Source organism: Girardinichthys multiradiatus, chromosome 15, assembly GCF_021462225.1.
Source record: "Girardinichthys multiradiatus isolate DD_20200921_A chromosome 15, DD_fGirMul_XY1, whole genome shotgun sequence".
NCBI classification, from domain to species: Eukaryota; Metazoa; Chordata; class Actinopteri; order Cyprinodontiformes; family Goodeidae; genus Girardinichthys; species Girardinichthys multiradiatus.
Window position 1 is genome coordinate 14,721,649 of NC_061808.1, and position 19,789 is coordinate 14,741,437.

General features: G+C 37.9%; 1 protein-coding gene across 11 annotated transcripts in view; it reads left to right on the forward strand.

Moving 5' to 3' along the window:
• otofa (otoferlin a) overlaps positions 1 to 19,789 on the forward strand; it is a 116,941-nt gene that overhangs the window by 84,077 nt on the left and 13,075 nt on the right. For 6 of the 11 annotated variants that reach the window (XM_047388524.1, XM_047388525.1, XM_047388532.1 and 3 more), the window contains exons 11-34: positions 3,225 to 3,309; positions 3,461 to 3,620; positions 4,056 to 4,242; positions 4,718 to 4,904; positions 7,207 to 7,430; positions 7,538 to 7,646; positions 7,760 to 7,946; positions 8,063 to 8,183; positions 9,729 to 9,829; positions 10,235 to 10,325; positions 10,602 to 10,718; positions 10,825 to 10,977; positions 12,181 to 12,373; positions 12,551 to 12,675; positions 12,765 to 12,899; positions 13,429 to 13,590; positions 13,813 to 13,884; positions 15,671 to 15,790; positions 15,873 to 16,034; positions 17,239 to 17,401; positions 17,722 to 17,888; positions 18,091 to 18,120; positions 18,241 to 18,378; positions 18,465 to 18,540. In XM_047388524.1, coding sequence (XP_047244480.1) covers positions 3,225 to 3,309; positions 3,461 to 3,620; positions 4,056 to 4,242; positions 4,718 to 4,904; positions 7,207 to 7,430; positions 7,538 to 7,646; positions 7,760 to 7,946; positions 8,063 to 8,183; positions 9,729 to 9,829; positions 10,235 to 10,325; positions 10,602 to 10,718; positions 10,825 to 10,977; positions 12,181 to 12,373; positions 12,551 to 12,675; positions 12,765 to 12,899; positions 13,429 to 13,590; positions 13,813 to 13,884; positions 15,671 to 15,790; positions 15,873 to 16,034; positions 17,239 to 17,401; positions 17,722 to 17,888; positions 18,091 to 18,120; positions 18,241 to 18,378; positions 18,465 to 18,540 — 3,265 coding nt within the window. The remainder of the gene's footprint in view (positions 1 to 3,224; positions 3,310 to 3,460; positions 3,621 to 4,055; positions 4,243 to 4,717; positions 4,905 to 7,206; positions 7,431 to 7,537; positions 7,647 to 7,759; positions 7,947 to 8,062; positions 8,184 to 9,728; positions 9,830 to 10,234; positions 10,326 to 10,601; positions 10,719 to 10,824; positions 10,978 to 12,180; positions 12,374 to 12,550; positions 12,676 to 12,764; positions 12,900 to 13,428; positions 13,591 to 13,812; positions 13,885 to 15,670; positions 15,791 to 15,872; positions 16,035 to 17,238; positions 17,402 to 17,721; positions 17,889 to 18,090; positions 18,121 to 18,240; positions 18,379 to 18,464; positions 18,541 to 19,789) is intronic. The other 5 variants (XM_047388528.1, XM_047388534.1, XM_047388533.1 and 2 more) reach the window with 3 other exon arrangements.

A 19,789-nucleotide genomic window follows, 5' to 3' on the forward strand; every position in this document is an offset into this window, starting at 1 on the left:
TGCTCCAAAATCTCCTGATAGCTAGCTGCATTGACCCTGCCCTTGATAAAACACAGTGGACCAACACCAGCAGCTGACACGGCACCCCAGACCATCACTGACTGTGGGTGCTTGACACTGGACTTCTGGCATTTTGGCATTTCCTTCTCCCAGGTCTTCCTCCAGACTCTGGCACCTTGATTTCCGAATGACATGCAGAATTTGCTTTCATCCGAAAAAAGTACTTTGGACCACTGAGCAACAGTCCAGTGCTGCTTCTCTGTAGCCCAGGTCTGGGGAATGCGGCACCTGTAGACCATTTCCTGCACACGCCTGTGCACGGTGGCTCTGGATGTTTCTACTCCAGACTCAGTCCACTGCTTCCGCAGGTCCCCCAAGGTCTGGAATCGGCCCTTCTCCACAATCTTCCTCAGGGTCTGGTCACCTCTTCTCGTTGTGCAGCGTTTTCTGCCACACTTTTTCCTTCCCACAGACTTTCCACTGAGGTGCCTTGATACAGCACTCTGGGAACAGCCTATTCGTTCAGAAATTTCTTTCTGTGTCTTACCCTCTTGCTTGAGGGTGTCAATAGTGGCCTTCTGGACAGCAGTCAGGTCGGCAGTCTTACCCATGATTGGGGTTTTGAGTGATGAACCAGGCTGGGAGTTTTAAAGGCCTCATGAATCTTTTGCAGGTGTTTAGAGTTAACTCGTTGATTCAGATGATTAGGTTCATAGCTCGTTTAGAGACCCTTTTAATGATATACTAATTTTGTGAGATAGGAATTTTGGGTTTTCATGAGCTGTATGCCAAAATCATCTGTATTAAGACAATAAAAGACCTGAAATATTTCAGTTAGTGTGCAATGAATCTAAAATACATGAATGTTAAATTTTCATCTTGACATTATGGAAAATAATGAACTTTATCACAATATGTTAATATTTTGAAAAGGACCTGTATGTGGCCTACCAGCACATGTGTTTGCATATGGAGACCTTTTATTTTTATTGGGGCAAAATTATTATGACAAAATTAAAATAAAATCTTCTATCAATGAAAATGTAATGTATAACACAAAGTATTTGCCTTTTAACCACGGTTTTTGCATTCTCTTTAATTTCATAGTTAATGGGACCAAGTCTATTAATTTATTAAACTTGGCTAAATACAGCAAGCATTTTCAAAGGGCAAGTGACCAAGGTCCTTATTGCTTAGAATAAAGTAATAGAACAATAATCAATAATAATAGGATAATGAAGAAGGTTTTCAATTTTGTTTTTCAATCGAGCCCAAAATAATTCATAAACTGGATGCCTTTCTTTAAATAAGTTTTGGATCTACAGTGATTACTCATTCCTTTCCTACAAAAACACAGACTACTTTATGTGTTTTATTCAAATACTGCTAGCTTAGTTTATTGTTAAACACCAAAAATTATGATATAATTTTGACCTGATGATTTTGATCCACATGACAAACAGTTTGGACACCCCTCCTCTTGAGCCTGAAGTTGTTGGCTGTGTTGTTTTTTAAGTCCTGCTGCCTCAAAGATAAGCTGCCACTATTGTTACCTGGTGTGATCTTAATTTTCTGTGAACGGGGCCTGATAGTTTGCTTGACCAACATGATTATATTATATATTACTTACATATTAACATTATTATACAAGTGTTATACATATATATTTTTGAAGAATAAACATTGCTATTTGGAGAAGCAGCTTTTAGTTCTTATGCTCCGTTAATCTGAAAAAAACTCCTAGAAAACTGTAAAAGCACTGAAACCCTTAGTTGCTTCAAATCAAGATTAAAAACTTATTTGTTTAGAGTGGCCTTTGAATTTATCATCTAAACATTATTAGGTAAATTTTCAGTCCAACTTTCCTTTCATTTTCTTATTGTCAGCATTTGCCATTTTGGACTTTGTTTTGGTTTTGTGTTTGTTTACTTTTTCAGTTAGGTGTTTCTATTTCTTTGGATTTAGTAGTTATGTTTGTTTATTCCTTCTGTTATCTTGATGTTAGTTTTGTTCTCTCTCCTGCCTCCTAGTTTTAGTACTTCTTTCTCCCTTCGTCCATAGTTCCCTTGGTGGTTGCTTTCTCATTTATTTATTTCTTAAAATGGTTTTCTCCTCTGGTTATTATTATTAATATTATTAGTACAGTTCTCTTTGCTTCTTTGGGTTTTCTAGTTTAGTTTCTCGCTTAGTGTTTCTGTGCTTGTTTACTGTTAGGTTATTTGTTCTTGCTGCATTCTTCTAGTTTATTAGTTTCTTTTCCCTGTTCCTCCCCTTGTCCTTAGATCCCATTCAGTTATTATTTACCCAGAGGTTTGTTTCCCTTTAGATTATTTGTCCTCCCTGATTCCTTATATTTGTATAGTTCTATGTGTTTAGTTCCTCTCTGGCAGTTGTAATATTATTGGTTACTTCCCTCTACGTTCTTGTTGGTGTTTTAGATTGTTGGGTGTATTTGGTTTTCACTTCCCTACTCCTCCTTGTGAGTTAGTGTTTGTTTATCTTTAGGTCTAGTTTCCCTTTGGTTTATTTTATAGTTTAGTTCTCCAGTGTCCCTGTGTCTCCCAGTCCGGTCACCATAGTAACCATTCATTCCCTCAGTCTCCACAGCCAGTTCCCGCACCTGTTCCCACTTCTCTTCTGATTACCTTAGCTTCCTCTCGTTGGTCCACTCTCCTCCTCTCCCTGCTTATATACCTGGTTGTTCTAATTATTCTCCACTGGTTCCTCACGTCATGCATGCCATGCTTCTCACCTCTTGTCTTCCTGACGTCTCCTGGTTCCTTGTCAATGTTTGACAATTCCTGTAAGTCCTTCGTTTATTATTATTAAAGAAGAAAGAAGATTAAATCGCACCATGTGACTCCCTAGTGCTTGCTTGCATTTTGGTCCAAACCAACTCCGAACATTGACACTTATCCATCATTCTATTCTCTTTATATTATTATTACCTCTGTTTGATTTTCTGTATCATTGTAATGTTTTTCCTTATGTACAGCGCCTTGAGTGCCTTGTTGCTGAAAAGCACTATATAAATAAACTTGTCTTGACTTGACTATTTTTGTAGTTAAGTAATGGATTAGAAAAAATATTTTGCCGAAAGTAAAATATTAGAAGACGTTGTGCAGCTCCTGACTTAATATTCAGATATTTGTTTTCCTTGTAGTCACAAGTCTAACCATTTGTGGAAAATGAATTGTATAATTGAATTGTTTATGTCTTCTTAGGTTATTCATTCTAAAAACCTTTTAAGAAGTGGAACATTGGTGGGAACCTTTAAGATGGATGTTGGGACTGTTTACTCTCAGCCTGGTAAACTACCTTTTTATAACTCCAGTAAGAAGTAACTGATGACCCTGACTGTTTAAAAAAAGTTTACTAAGGATATGTTCAGCCAGTGCTTTGAAATCAATATTTTGCTCATTTGCTGGTTTAACAACGGATTTTTTGGCATCTGTCACAGAACACCAGTTCTACCACAAATGGGCCATCCTGTCTGATCCTGATGACATCACAGCTGGGTGCAAAGGATACGTAAAGTGTGACATTGCTGTTGTTGGGAAAGGTGACAACATTAAGACCCCTCATAAAGCCAATGAGACGGATGAGGATGACATAGAGGGGTGATATATTGTTTTTTTTCTTATAAAACTAGATTCAATCATAACATTAAAATTTCTGCTTATTGCAGTGAGCTGCCTATGCAAAATGTTTCAGTTAGAGAACTGTGCTGCACATTTCCACTCAAAAGGAACCAGTGTCCTAAACTATTTTTTTTTTTTCTAGTAAATTGAGTTTCTGTACATAAAATACATTTACAAACTGGGTAGCCGAGTAGATGTGGCATCTATACTTATGCTAATATTCCATAAGAGGTAATAGAGTTGAAAGATTTCCCTCCAACCTTTATCAGACACTTTCGTAGTAATAATCAATCTCAAAGCATCTGCCTTGACTTTATAAGATATTTCTCAGTTGAACTTTATTTATAAATAGATGCAATCTCCCTCCATGGTCTGGTCTCTGAATATGTTTTTCTGCTGTTCCTTGTACTTCAGAAATCTGCTCCTCCCAGAAGGCATCCCAGCAGAGAGGCAGTGGGCTAGATTTTATATCAAGATCCACCGTGCTGAGGGACTTCCTAAAATGAACACCAGCATCATGGCGAATGTGAAAAAGGCCTTCATTGGAGAAAACAGAGACCTTGTTGACCCCTATGTTCAAGTGCAGTTTTCTGGGCAAAAGGTTTACTCTTTCTCTCTCTTTCAATTGCTTTATTTCTTTCTTTGCCTGTTGTGACTCCATAGGGAGCATTTGTTGTGGAAAACACTATAGGTTTGACAAAGCACTCAGATGTGGATTTGTTTTAGATTTACAGGTTCCCAAAAGCTAAAGCAATGTACTCGGTTGGTTCACCACAAAAGTATTTAATCATATTTTAGTTTGCAATGTTTTCACATTATCAAATAGTTTTCAAAGAGTTTTACTTTCTGTGAAGCTCAGTTAAGTGTTTTTTCTTAATATCAGTTGTTGACTTTGTAGCTCGCTCCAAAAAATAAAAATAAAATGCATCATTTTATTGTTGTATATATTGGAACAGGCTCATTTGTATAAATAATATGTATATAATAAATAAAATATGTTCAGATTTGGTCAACAGTGGCAGTACCTATCGAGCTGTGTGTGTGTTAAGATTTATTCTGCTCCTATATGTCTCCAGGGAAAGACTTCAGTCCAGAAGAGCAGCTACGAACCAATCTGGAATGAGCAAGTCATCTTCACAGAGCAATTTCCTCCTCTTTGCAAAAGGATCAAGGTACAGATTAGAGACTCGGATAAGGTCAATGACGTTGCCATAGGAACCCACTTCATCGATCTACGGAAGATCTCAAATGATGGTGATAAAGGTATCGGTCAAGGCACAATAGGCAACAATTCGATTGTCTTATTAGAAATGAGTAGTTACCAAGCATGTTCGTTATTCTTTTTCAATGAGTAATTATTTTGCATTGTGTGACAGTTTGTAAGTCAAACCCTGTTCTACCAAATCGTTTTTTAATATCTAATATCTAACTGATAAGGGCATCCAAACTCAAATGCATTTGTACATGCAGTGCCCGATCAAAGTGAAAGTGGAAGCAAGAGGATGCATGTTTTTCAATTTATTTTACAATTAAAATCCCAAATTTGTTGCATGCATTTGTATTCAGCCCCATTTACCCTTAAAGACACCCTTAAATAAAATTTAGCGCAACCATATGCATTTTAGATTTATGGTACTATTTGACCATTAGATCTGGAAAATGTTTTCCTGGAATTTGTTTTCTTTGAACCTTCTTTTACCCTTGACGTTTTTGTAAACATTTTTACTGCAGAGTCCAAAACAGGGCTGAGTGGGTAACTCCTCAAATTGTAGTAAGGTCAAATGGGATTTTTGCTCATTGTCTGAGTGTGGAAGAGAGGATCCTATTGCAAAAATAGAACTCATAATTTTTAGTAAGTCAACAGAAAGGTGTAACTGTTACAAAGAACGCTGACACAGACCTTAATGTTTTTGCATTTTTGGAGTGACTTTTGGAGAAGACAGAAAAGACAAGACAGTTGCAGTCAGAATTAAAACCAGACGAATATCTATCGATGAACTTGAGATCATTTCTCAGGATTCACACTATGAAACTGTTTAATGATCACTTGTAGCAATTGTTGATATTAAATAAATAAAGCCAAAGAGAGGCGTCCCAAAGGAGCATTAACCACACAGATGCAGCAGCAGGGCCATGTTTATTCCAGATAAGGATCTCAGGGGACTGTTTTTATTTATGGTTCAAATCACAAACCAAATAAAAACTCTAAAATTTGACCCACTTTTGACACAGATGACTGTAAGCAGACACCAAAAACTCTCCATCCAAAGGTTCCACTAGGAACCTTTGGATGGAGAGTCCCCAGTTCATTGTGGAACCTTTGGATGGAGATTGAGGTAAAAAAAAAAAGTACTACAACCCATCCATGGCCTTTTTAGGGAAATAACTCTGTCCTAGTAACTTTGTTTAGTTGGTTAATCTCCCCTGAAAACCCTTCAGGTTCCTGGAAACAGTTAATGTACTGGAAACACAACTTGATAAGGACAGAAGTGTGTATTCTGAAGATTAATATCAGTATAAACACAGCTGTTCTATGAAACCGTTAGAAATTTGTGAACAAAGATGAAGACCAAGGAACAACATGCCAGGAATGATTGGTCAGGGATAAAATATGGCATAACTGCAAATCTTCAGGCATTGTCAGAGGGGCAGCCAAGAGTCTCATCATGTCTTTGGAGGAGCTGCAGAGATCTATAGCCTTACGTTGGAAATTCTATTGCACATGACTCCATAAATTTGGGGCATATTGAACAGTTTTTTTTTAAAACGTCATTGTTTTTGCAGTGATCTAGGAGACTGGGTACCTAATTTGTAAAAAATAAATAAGGAAGGTGAAAACAGTGCTTCATTTTTCTTCAGTTTTACAATGCACCACTTTGGGTTAACATATAACAACCCTAAAGAAACACATTGAACTTTGGGGCTATAACATGATAAAATGTCAGTTCAAGGGGTATGAAAAGTTTTGCAAGGCACTGAATACTAACCAGCTGTCAAACGAGAAGTCGTAAAACTTTACTATATTTTCAGAATATAAAGCTTAAAACTACAATGTTAAAAGTGAATAAGATTCATTTGTATGCAGACATTGATTTCTTTAATAGATTTTTAGAGAAGTAGCCCAAATTGCAGACAAATTATTTGTTAATTCATCAAAACAAATTGACAACATAATGCAGTAACATAGTAACTTATTAATCTGTTTATCAACTTATTACTTATTACTATAGTAACTTATTACTACTTATTAGCGCTTTGAGTGTCTCGTTGCTGAAAAGCACTATATAAATAAACTTAACTTACCTTACTGTATATAATTAGAAAATGCAGTAATTAAACAGGTTGCAGTTGGAATCCTTACACAGACTCCAATAAAATTGCCAAAAGAGCAGATTTTTTTCTGCACAACATTTATTTATGTAATGCTTTTTATTGCATTTTATATTAGTTTGGGTAAAATGATTGTTAATTTAATGCACTGAATGTAGACCTTTGATAGTAATTGCAGCAAGAATGTCAACTCAAACCATCTGGATTCTTTTTATTTCAATGTAAACACCTACAGGCTTTTTGCCCACACTGGGTCCAGCCTGGGTCAACATGTACGGCTCCACTCGTCAGTACACACTGATGGACGAGCACCAGGACTTAAATGATGGGCTCGGGGAAGGCGTATCCTTCAGAGCACGCCTCCTAATTTCTGTAGCTGTGGAGATCCTGGATACCACATCGCCTGAAATCATCTGCTCAACTGAGGTTCAAGTGGAACCTGTCTCCAACATCTCAGAGGTGAAAAGACTACCTGGAGAATTTATTTTCAGTGCTTTTGTTTGCATCATTGTTTTCCTCACCATACTCTGAAATAGAAATGCTTATCAGCCTTATTTTTTCATAAGAGTGCCACAGGGAAAATGGAAGAGTTCTTCTTGTTTGGTTCGTTTCTGGAGGCTACCATGATAGACAGGAAGATTGGTGACAAACCGATAAATTTTGAAATCACAATAGGTATTTGACCCTTTTCTTGAGCTTGTTAAAACTAAAAAATCACATCAAATCTTCCCACAAAAGTCATTAGCTACTGTCACCATGTGCAATCTGTTGAAACTCTGGTCCAACAGGAAATTATGGCAACCAGATTGATGGTGTGAGCAAATCTTCCTCTGTGAAGAAGAAAAAGAAAGAAGGAGAGAATGAAGAGGAGGAAAATGAGCTGATCCAGAACTCCAGTGAGGATGAGGACGAAGAGGATGGGGACCTCACCTCAGTCTCCTCAACTCCTCCCATGAAGCCTTTCACCACAGACAGGTCTGTGGTCACTACAGCAGAAGGGAACTTGAAGAAAATAATAAAAATAATTTATTATATGATAAACTTTACACTAATATTAAGGGTTTCTGAGATAACTTTTTCCAAATTTACAGAAACTACTTCCATTTGCCCTACTTTGAAAAAAAGCCATGTGTCTACATCAAGAGCTGGTGGCAGGACCAGAGAAGACGGCTTTATAACTCAAACATGATGGATAAGATTGCAGACAAGTTGGTGAGTTTAACTCTTACTATGTGGCTGTTTACACTTGTAGTCTTCATGGCCAAGAATCTCATAATACATTTTATCTTTTAATGATGCATTTGAAATGTTCCATTTTCAGGCTGGTCTGATAAAAAATTGGGTGCCCAACTTTAGTTTATTGTGGATTTTCTGTGATCCAAGCCACATTGCCATACATTTTTGCTCACCTTCCTTGACTCGCATATGAGCTTAGTGATATCCCATTCTTAATCTGTAGGGTTCAATGTGACGTTGGGTCATCCGTTGCATCTAATGCAGCTTCATCTCTTCTGGGAGGGTTGTCCACCAGATTTAAGAGTGTGTTCACGGGAATTTTTTACCATTCTTCCAGAAGCACATTTGTGAGGCTATAGACTGATGTTGGATGAGAAGGCCATCTCCAAAGTGTTCCCACAAAGTTGGGAGCATGGAAATATCCAAAATCTCTTGGTATGCTGAAGCAGAGTAGGGCTGCTAATGACTATTATGCTTGTCGTTTAATCTGTTGGCTATATTTTCAGTTAACCGATTAATAATTGGATAGCAAAAGGTGCTTAATAGAATATTATTTACAGAATTTATACCAGGTGACGCTAAAACTATGCCACTTGAGGAGTTCTGGATGGAGGATATTTACAGACAGAAAATTATTTAGCTTAAATGCAAAATGTATATATTTTTGAACAGTTTTGGCCTAATTACTGCGCTGAGTGGGTTGCTCTTTCAGCAAATGGCATGTTTTAGTCTGTAAACTCCAGTTAACGATTATTCAATTACTAAATTAGTTGTCAATTATTTCAAAAATCGATTAATCAAGATTAATCCAATTAATTTTCAGCCCTAATTCAGAGTTCCTTTCACTAAAACTAAAAAGTTATGCCCAGCTCCTGTAAAGCGACCCCACAGCATAATCCTCCCTCCACCAAACTTTACACTTGGCACAATAGAGTCAGACAAGTATCGTTCTCTTGGCAACTGACAAATCCAGACTCGTCCATCAGATTGCCAGATGGAGAAGCGTGATTTGTCACTCCAGATAACTAGAAACAGTCTGCATGTCTAGGTGCTTGATTTTATACACTTGTGGTGATCAAAGTGATTAGAACACCTGATTTCAATTATTTGGATGGACGAGCGAAATTTACAACAAATCTATTAAAAATGTAAATGAACTCTGTCATTTTTGCCAAGACGAGTGGTCAAATATCTAATCAGAGTTATGCCAGGATCTTGTTGATGGCTACAAAAAGCTGGTGGTTAAGGTGCAACTTGCTGAGGTACATTTAATCAAATATTAGTGATGGTGTATGTAAATATTTGAGCCTCTGTATATAAATTTTATCCTGTTTGGATTACACTTAATATATGTCTGTTTACTATTTACTGTTTACTATTTAATTTCCCTTTGGGATTAATAAAGTATTTTTGAATTGAATTGAATAACACTGCAAGTTAAGTAGGTGTTTGTGTGTGTGTATATAATGCAAGGAGTAGATGTGAGTTTGTTAGACTCTATTTTTTTGTGTGCTTCTTTAGGAAGAGGGCCTAAATGATGTTCAAGAGATTATTAAGACAGAGAAGGCCTTTCCAGAGCGCAGACTGAGAGGAGTTCTGGAGGAGCTCAGTGTTGGCTGCAGGTAATCAGCTCTGTAACTGAATGTATCAAAGTCTTGAATCAGGACTAGAATAGTCAATAGTAGTTAGTCCCAACTGAACGTTTCTCCCAGCAGTGATTGCAGCAAACTGCTAGAAAACTTTTAGGCTGCAACAAAAGTGCTTGTTTGGTTTTGATGCTATCTTTAAAAATAATCTTCCCATAAAAAGGCTGTTAGCTGCCTCTGGAGCATCTTCATCCAACAGGCAAACACATTCATTAAGGGTTTCATGTCAGGTGGCGGATTTCATGAATGTTTGTCTTTCTTCCCCTCAATAGTCTCATTGTGCTTTATTCAGTTAGTGTGGTATAATGCTCTCATGGAGAATCAGCACATCACTGACATCAATATAATTAACATATTTTTCTCTCTGTGTTTTTTTTGCAGTCGGTATGTGACACTTGCTAACAAAGACGTGAACCTGGCAGGCAGAACCAAGCTTGATCGAGAACGGGTCAAGTCTTCCATGAGAGAGATGGTATGATTTATTCCTCTCAAGCATAGTCAATTAATGCATTGATAGTTTCTAATCTCACGGTCTGCAGAATAGAGCTATATAACAGAACTCCATTTACATATGAATTATTACTTGTAGGATATTTGCAGGCACTTGCAGAATTACATTGAATTTGCAATGTGTGTTAACCTACATTTTGAGTTTTGAACCTTGAAATGTAAGACCAAAAATACAGGTAATTTCACAAAGAGCTCCTCCGTTATCATTATAAGCATTACTATCATGTCACTCATGCAGGATAGTATGGGACAGCAGGCCAAACAGATCCGCACACAGGTGAAGAAAAACACAGTCAAAGACAAACTCAGGCTGGTGCAGAACTTCCTGCAGAGACTCCGTTTCCTTGCTGATGAGGTAGAAACTCCCTTCTGTATAATGCTAATCTGAACTCTGTAATAGCTCACGAGTAAGAAAAGAAGCCAAGACAGTTTGAAACATTGTTTGTTTAAATGATTCCCAGCCTCAGCACTGCATCCCAGATGTTTTCATCTGGATGATGAGCAACAACAAGCGCATCGCCTATGCTCGGATTCCTTCCAAAGATATTTTGTACTCCATGGTGGATGAAGAAACTGGCAAAGACTGTGGGAAAGTCAAAGCGGTCTTTCTCAAGGTACTAGCGTCCACCCATACTTCTTCCTCTATTACTCCTCCTAGCTTAACTTTATAAAGTTCTGGTCAGAGGTTTTCATTTATCATCATCATCTACCAGATATGGTAGAGTTTATTTAAAATGCTTGGTTTTCCAGCACATAGCATAGTATTCAGCAGAGTTTACAATTTGTTTTTGCAGGGATGAAGACAGTGGCTTTTGGAAAGCGTTCCAGACGCTAAAGCCTGCTTCATCCACTGAAAAAACAGTTTTGATGTGCGTTTGGGATTATTGCACTGCTGGCACACACAACTCTGTACAAGAATCCCCCCCCATCTGACCCAAAGTCTCACCATTGGATGGAACTGAATGATTTACAATGTTTAACAACTGCCCAAGAACCATGAGACTCAAGCTTGACATAAACTGAAAACTGTTGGAACACCAGTGTATTATAATATAATAATCTGTCCACAGAAAAGATAATTTTACATTAACAGAGCTAGAGGGTGCCAGCTAAAAAAGTAGCACTGGCACCAATATTAACACCTTCAAGCACCACTAAAACTTGCAGCTGCCCATACAGACAAGCGAAATGCCTTCTACAGGAACGTTTTATGATCAGATGAGAAAAAGACGGAGCTATTTGGCAACAAAGCCAAGAAGATTGTTTGGAGGAGTCGAAGCAGGTCTTTAAAATCTAAGACCACTGTACAAACTGTCAAGCATGGTGGTGGTAGCATTATGAAGTGGGACCTTTCTCCAGATGTAGAGAATGTGGACTATCTCCAAATTCTTCAGCTTAAATAAAGAAGCACACTTTTAAAACTTGGACAATGACTCCAAACACATCAGAATGAATAAAGCAGCCTAACATTTGGCTTTAAGAATGGTTCTGACCTCAACCCTGTTAAAAATAGAAGGGCTATCATTAAAATCAGGGTCCAATTTTTGGCACCCAGCCAATCACTTAAAAAATAACAAACAGAATATATTGCAGAATATGAAGGTGCATTTATGATAGCTTGAGAAAATGTAAATATGGAACGGGGCATTTAAACAACTTCATATATTTCTAAATTAATTCTGTGACAATGGAGCACATTTGGAACTATTCTAAATACTAAGCTGCCCCTTAGTTACCAACAGAATTTATTTTTATGATCTTTGTTCAGTTTTGAGTGACTCCATATTAATACTTTTTATTGTTTTTGCTGTCCGCAGCTGCCTGGTAAGAAGGGATTTGGCCCTAATGGATGGACAGTTCAGGTGAAATTGGAGTTATATCTGTGGCTCGGCCTGAACAAGAACCGGAAGGACTTCCTAAATGGTCTCCCAAATGGTTTTGAAGAGATTAAAGCCCCCAAAACGGGCCCTGGGCTTCAGTCTGTACCTCCAGTCACCCTCATCTACAACAGTAAGTAGCGTGTAATTAGCGAAAACGAAAAACTGTGAGCTTTGCTTATTTGTTTTCAAACTCACACCACATCTGTTGTCATCGAACAGTTTGGCAATCAACACTCAAAGAGAGGATGCCAAATATGTGTTAGAATAAAAAGCAAAAGCTCTGTATGTGTTCATTAATTTTTACCAGTGAAGCAAGTGTTCCAGCTGAGAGCTCACATGTACCAGGCCCGCAGTCTGTTTGCTGCTGACAGCAGTGGGCTTTCGGACCCCTTCGCTCGGGTTTTCTTCTCTGCACAAAGCCAGGTTACTGAGGTAACAGCAGTCTTCCTGTACATGTCCCACTTCTGTGTGAGTTTTATATTGGTTCATGTGCAAGCCAAGCTTATGTGTGTGTGCTGCAGGTTCTAAATGAGACTCTCTGCCCCACGTGGGACCAGCTGCTGGTGTTTGATGATGTAGAGCTGTTTGGAGAGGCTAGTGAGCTGAGAGACGATCCTCCGATCATTGTGGTTGAATTCTATGACCAAGACACTGTGGTAGGATCCTATGATTTGAAGTTAAACTTTAAAGAAATACCTGTGAAACAGTGGAAATAGCTGAAGATTGTGGCTGTTTAAACTAAAATCTTTGTGCTTTTCCATCCCTCATGTTCCTTCTGTCTGTCCACCCTTGTTTTTCTTAATTCTGCACATTTATTATTTATGCTCTCTTTTACTTTGGCTAAATAGAGTATGGAAGCATTGCAAAGTTAGAAGACTTGCATCTACTATGTTAACTTCTGCAGGAGCAATAATTTTTCATTCTTCCATTTGTTACATAAGTAGTGAAGGTTTAAAAAATCATTAAAGCTACTTGAATGTTCCCTTATATCGGACATATTTAATCATGATTCTGTGAGTCTGTCCTTTCAGTAATTGAACAATTTTGTAACGTTCTACCACTCTGGCTAATAGTGACACCAAATGGCTGTTATTTGTAACTGCACCTCCCAACAGGTATCTAACCCCCTTCCCAAATCCCCTCACTCTTTTGCTTCACTGTTATCTCACACAATGTGGTGCACAGGGTAAGGCAGAGTTTATAGGTCGTACGTTTGCAAAGCCCACCATTAAGATGTGTGACGAGCCATACGGGCCCCCAAGGTTCCCCCCACAGCTCGAGTACTACCAGATATACAGAGGGAACAGCACTGCAGGCGAGCTGCTAGCTGCCTTTGAGCTACTACAGGTAACAGAGGGAACAGAGTTGACTTATCTATGCTGCTTAAAAATGTTACTAGTGATCACTGTTTTTTTTTTTTCAGAACCCTTTTTCTAAACTCTTTTTTTGTTTTTCTTAAAGAAAAACCTCCTTCACCTTCCTTCTGTCCCTTTCACAATGGTTATTCTCTATTCAATTTCTATTTTATATCCACATCTTTTCCTGTCTTTTGACTACTGCTCTTTATAGATACCCTTTGATACAGAGGAGATCAGGCGAGCTCTAATTGCTGTCCATGACTTTGCTGTTCCTCAAATAAAGGTCCTCCTTTAACTCTTTCTTATTTCACTTTGTCTTACTGTCCTAAGTGTTTTCTCAAAGTGTTTCATCAAAACATAGGAGAAGACTAGTAATAAAACATACATATACCATAAATTTTAAAAACAACAATTGCTTGCACAAGTTTGAATTTCTTGTACATTTTCTCAAATTTACACAGGGTATAAATTATGAATACAAGCTCAAGCACATACATACACCCCCATCCCCATTTATATTTGGGTAAAGGCAGAGAATTAACATGTGTGGGGCCAATAACCTTGATCACTTATAAAAAACAATAGAAAATTTTTTAATTTGCTGGTTGTCTAGCATTAACCTGGCTTTTAGGAATAGTCGATAAACTTTTAATCGGGTTAAGTTCTAAATGTTAGCCTGCTTTATTTATTTTAAAACCAGTTTCTATTTGTCAGTCAGTCATTTTCTACCACTTATTCCATAGTGGGCCATGGGGGAGCTGGTGCCTATCTCCAGCAGTCTATGGGCGAGAGGCAGGGTACACCCTGGACAGGTCACCAGTTCAACACACAAACAACCATGCACACACTCATTCATACACCTAAGGGCAATTTAGAGTTACCAATTAACCTAACAGGCATATCTTTGGACTGTGGGAGGAAGCCAGAGTACCTGGAGAGAACCCAATCATGCACAGGGAGAACATGCAAACTCCATGCAGAAAGTCCCCCAGCTGGGAATTGAACTCAGGACTGTTGCTGCAAGGCAACAGTGCTACCAACTGCGCCACCGTGCAGCCCAGTTTCTATTTGTGTTTGGGATAATTGTCCTGTTGTGACCACATTTCACTGTTGAGCTGTTGATTAAGGTGAAGTTGAAGAATTTTTGTGTATTCCTTCTTTGTTATTCCATCCACTTTCTGCAATACACCAGTACAACTTCACTGTGGTTGACAATAGGGTTTTTGTTTTAGTTTGTAAGCCTCACCATGACTCCACAAATACTTTTTGTGATAGAGGGCAAATAGCTCAAGTTTTATCATGTCCGGCCATAGAACATTTCTGCAAAAGGCATTTTGCTTTTCTGCACCTTTCTTTCAAGCTTGAAGTTAAAGATTTTGGAACAGAAGTTTTGTTTTTGTTTTTTTCTTTTGGAGCACCTTCTCACTCCCTTTCAATGATAAACTTGATTCAGTATGGGGAGTCAAAATGGTGTAGCAGCATCTTTGATAGCAGCATCTTTGAACTTTGGTAGTTCCAGGGTTGTTCTTTGAGATAGTACTGTTAACTGATTTCCTTTTATCTGACAGTGAGAGTTGGGTAATAAAATGTTCATTAATTATGCCTAAAAGTCAGGCTCATGCTAGGAAACAAACCAATTTAATCAGCTCTACCAATTTTACTAAGAGCTGTGGTCAAATATTATACCAGGACCTTATTGATGGCAAAAAAAAAAATTTCTCATTAATTTGTTAAGGAACATTTAGACAAATATCGGCGGGGGAATAATATTTTATACTATATGTATAATTTAATTGTACGAATTGAACAAAACCCCAAAAAATTAAAACATGTGCTCTGAGTTCTTGCTTTTAAAAATCACTAAGGTTGTTTGTTGATTAATCAACAAGCCATGGGAAAAGAACACTTCAAATGCATCATTAAATGCTCTAAATAAATAATATTCCATCATGAGTGTGTGTAAATTCTGACTAGTAATGTAAACAATTAAAACGTTCCACTGGTACTGTTGGAAATATATCTAATGTGTTTTAACCCAGTTATGTGCCTGACCTTTTAACTCACAATAGATTGGTCAAGGAGGCAGGGCTGACCTTCCTCCTCTTGAAGGGCCGACAGAGTCAGAGCGCGGACCCATCCTTCCTGTGCCACTGGGCATACGTCCTGTCCTGAGTCGCTACCGCATAGAGGTGAACTATTTCTGCTGGTATGATGTTGTGTTTTGAGCTAAACAGGTTTTTTAAACTAAACACACATTTTTTTCTGATTCAGGTATTATTCTGGGGATTAAGAGACCTGAAAAGGATCAACTTGGCCCAAGTTGATCGACCCCGAGTGGACATAGAGTGTGCAGGACGAGGAGTTCAATCTGCCCTCATTCAGAACTACAAGAAGAATCCTAACTTCAGCACCCTGGTCAAATGGTTTGAAGTGGTAAGGTTGTTCTAATTAAGCCAATATACGCTATATTTAAGATATCTTACCTACATGTACATTTAAAAATTAGTTTTTCTTTTTTAATTTTACATGTGAAGTTCCCCAGGGCTCAGTTGTACTCCCTATGTTGTTTTATTTGCTGACCGATCTGTTGCTGTTGCATTCCATATTTAAAATAAATTGTATCCCTCTCTATTGTTTTACTCATGATATTTAGATAAATTTACCAATACAATTAAAAACAAGTGATTGAAAACATTTATTGCCTTGTCATAATGATGTTAAACCATGGCAAAATTCAAATATAATTCATCTGAATAAAAACTAAACAAAGGTCATCTAGTTTTGGAGATCAGTAGCTTTCAACAACCCAGACAGTATTCTAGGGACTCTTTAGCTTCTTATCATCGATCATTTGAAAACAACCTGGGGCACATTCTTGTCAGTGCTTTTATATTTCACAAGCAAATAAATTCAGTTGTCTTAATTAGCTTTTTCAGTTACCTGTCCTAGCAAAGGTAAACCCTTGTTTCTTACATAAAGACTTATAGAAAGCCCTTCACACCTTTATCACAACCTGTTCAGACCACTGTAGTTTTTTTGTATAAGGTCATTGATCTTTCATCTCTTCACTCTGCAGTTATTAGAGAATGCTGCTAAAACAGTTTGTACAGGAAGCAGGAAATGGAAGCACTTACCTTCAATGTTAGTCTCCCTCCATTTGCTTCCTATCAGTTACAGGATTTATATTAAAATTGTATTGTTGTTCCTAAGGCTCTTTCTGGTTTAGCCCTGTCTTATCTGCAGGATCTTTAACACAGTCATGTTTCCTAGAACAGAGAGTTCAAACAACTGGATGCTTTTAAATGTTACACGATCTCATCTGAAATGTAGAGATGATCAGACATTATTTTGCAAAACTGCCTGCGTGCATTTACTACTGAAAGCTTAGAAGGTTTTCAACTTGGACAGAGCAAGACATGCTATTGAACTTTTTATACCTGTTAATATCTATTTACTTTTTTCTCTTCTAGTGTATTAGAATGTGTTTTCTAAAAATATTTTACTACTTTGTTAGTTTTAGTAATTCCTGTTACCTTCTCACTTTGTAGTTTTGTTGTTCTATAAAGTATAAATTTCTTGCTTTTGATTGCGATTAATCATGTTCAGTTATTGACACTGATACAATTTGTCGTCATAGGACCTGCCAGAAAACGAGCTTCTCCATCCTCCTCTTAATATCCGGGTGGTGGACTGCAGAGCATTTGGACGCTACATCCTGGTTGGGTCCCACGCTGTTTCCACCCTGAGACGTTTTATCTACAGTCCTCCTGACAAAAGCTGTAACAATTGGGCCTCTGCAGGTATTCACAGCCTGATGGATTATTTGTATTCATTAGTTATGAAGAGTTACCTCAGTTCCTCTATTGCTTTATGTATCTGTGTTGTTTACTCAATGAAACAATAAGTAATAACTTGCTTTGATTAAACTTTCTATTTCTTAAGGAATATATTTTCTTTTGTAATAACTTCTCTGCTTACTTTCTTTTGTTAAAATCCCTCATGTGAATATCCTACCTCTATTTTTTTTACCTTGTCCCTCTTGTGCATGCCCCCTCCTGTCTTGTCCTTTCCTCCTGCACACTGCTGCTGCTGCTGTCTTTCATCGTCGACTTCCCTCCAGCTAAGCTAATGAATGGCTACATGGTTCTAACCAATGGCTGCTCCCACGCTCGCTCCTCACCCAGCTATTCTTCCCGCACCTTCTCTCGCCCCGCAGGTGACATCGCCGTCAACCTAGAAGCTGAGTCCCCAATACGAAAGATGGACACAGTTGTCAAGTTGGATGCTGTAAGGATTTCTTTCCTTTTGTTTCAAGGCGCAAATATGTCCTTTTGTATATATTTGTCTGTTCTGTATATACTTCTCTAGATCCCAGAAGTATTACCCTCGTTTTTGTCCAATGCTTTTTACCTGCCGTTGTATTTGTGCTGCTCATTCCTGCACCATCCATTGTGTGTATTAACCCTTGTGCTGTTTATGTAATGCCCAGATGTCAGATGCTGTTGTAAAAGTTGACATGGTGAGTAGTTTTCCCGTAGATATTTAGCAGCTAAAAAGTGCAATACAGTAAACCAGTGCAAAGCATTGAAAAAAAAACACCAACAACCTGGAATGACTTTAGTTCCTGTGACTTTTTTAGAGTGAAGAAGAGAGTGACAAAGAAAAAAAGAAGAAGAAAAAGAAGAAGAAGGGAGGAGTGGAGGAGGAGGAAGAGACAGATGAGAGGGTGCTGGACTGGTGGTCCAAATATTTTGCCTCCATTGAGACGCTGAAAGAGGTTGTATATTCTGTTCTATCCAGCTCTGTTCACACATTATTTAGGCTTAGGTTATTCTTGCTCTATATTTTTCCCTGGTCTGTTAGAACCTCAGAGCCCAGGAAGCAGCTCAGGCAGAGGCAGAGGAGAGGGAAGACCTGGAAATGGTAGCCGAGGCAACAGGTATGAGAAATATTAAATCTCATGATGTAATTCTGTTGATAAAGGCATATTTATAAATATTTTCTGCTTTTTCCTTTTTGTTAGGACAATGACAGGTATTCTGTTTCTCTATCCATGGTTGTTATTGTAGGGAAAAAGTATTTATATCCCTTCATATCTCAGATTTTATCACATTACAGACATAATTTCAGGGTAGTTTGTTGTAGTTGTAAAATAAACTTAAAAATTGGATTCTACTTGTATATTGAGCAGACAATTGACTGTATCAGTCTGACACTTGTATATGTATTGCTCTAGACAGCTCCATTGTTATATGGAGGTTATACAGTATGTTATACCAGGTTATATCTTTAGTCCTGCTGAAAGGTAAACCTTGGCCCCAGTCAAGTCTTTTGGAACCTCTTAACAGGTTTTCTTTCATGATGTACAACCATGTCTCCATCAATTTTGACGTGCCTCCCTGTACCTGCAGAAGAAAAGCACCCCCCTTAGCATGATGCTGCCACTACTATGTTTCACCATGGGAGTAGGTTGTTCAGGGGGAAATCCACTGTTAGTGTTATGCCACACATAACAGGATTCATGTCTGCCAAAAAAATCAGTTTTGGTCTCAAGGTCTCTTCAGACCAAGGTATCTCTTTCCACATGTTGTGCTATTGCCCCTGCATGGCCAAATGCAAACATAACTTCTTAAGGCTTTCTGTCAATCCTAATTTTTACCACTAGTCCATTAAAGCTAGACTTAGGGCATGGCTAGTAGTTGTTATATCTACATTTTCCCTCCTTAGCTGTGGATCTCTGTGCCTTCTCCAGAGTTACCAAGGGCCTTTTCTCTGTTTCTGTTTCTCGGATGCTCTGCTTTCTCTGTCTATCAGTTTAGGTGGACTAATTCTGGTTTTGTAGTTGTGCCATTCTCTTTCTGTTTTGAACGATGGATTAAATGATAGTTCATGAGATTGTCATTGCTTGGGATATTGTTTATGACCTAAACGATTTAATAATTAGTTAACCTCTGAAGGAAATTATTCACAGTGAATGTTTTTTAGGGCTATTAGAGTAAAGGAAGACTGAATTCAAATGGAAACCAATTTGCAGTTTTTTTTTTTTGTACTAAAAAATAAAATAAAAACTTTCCTTAAACTTGTTGTGTCTGTCTATCATATAAGACCACGATCCATTGCAATTTGTGGGGGGGTTTTTTTGTGACAAAAAGTGAAAAAGGTGAAGAGTTATAAATACTTTTGCAAGA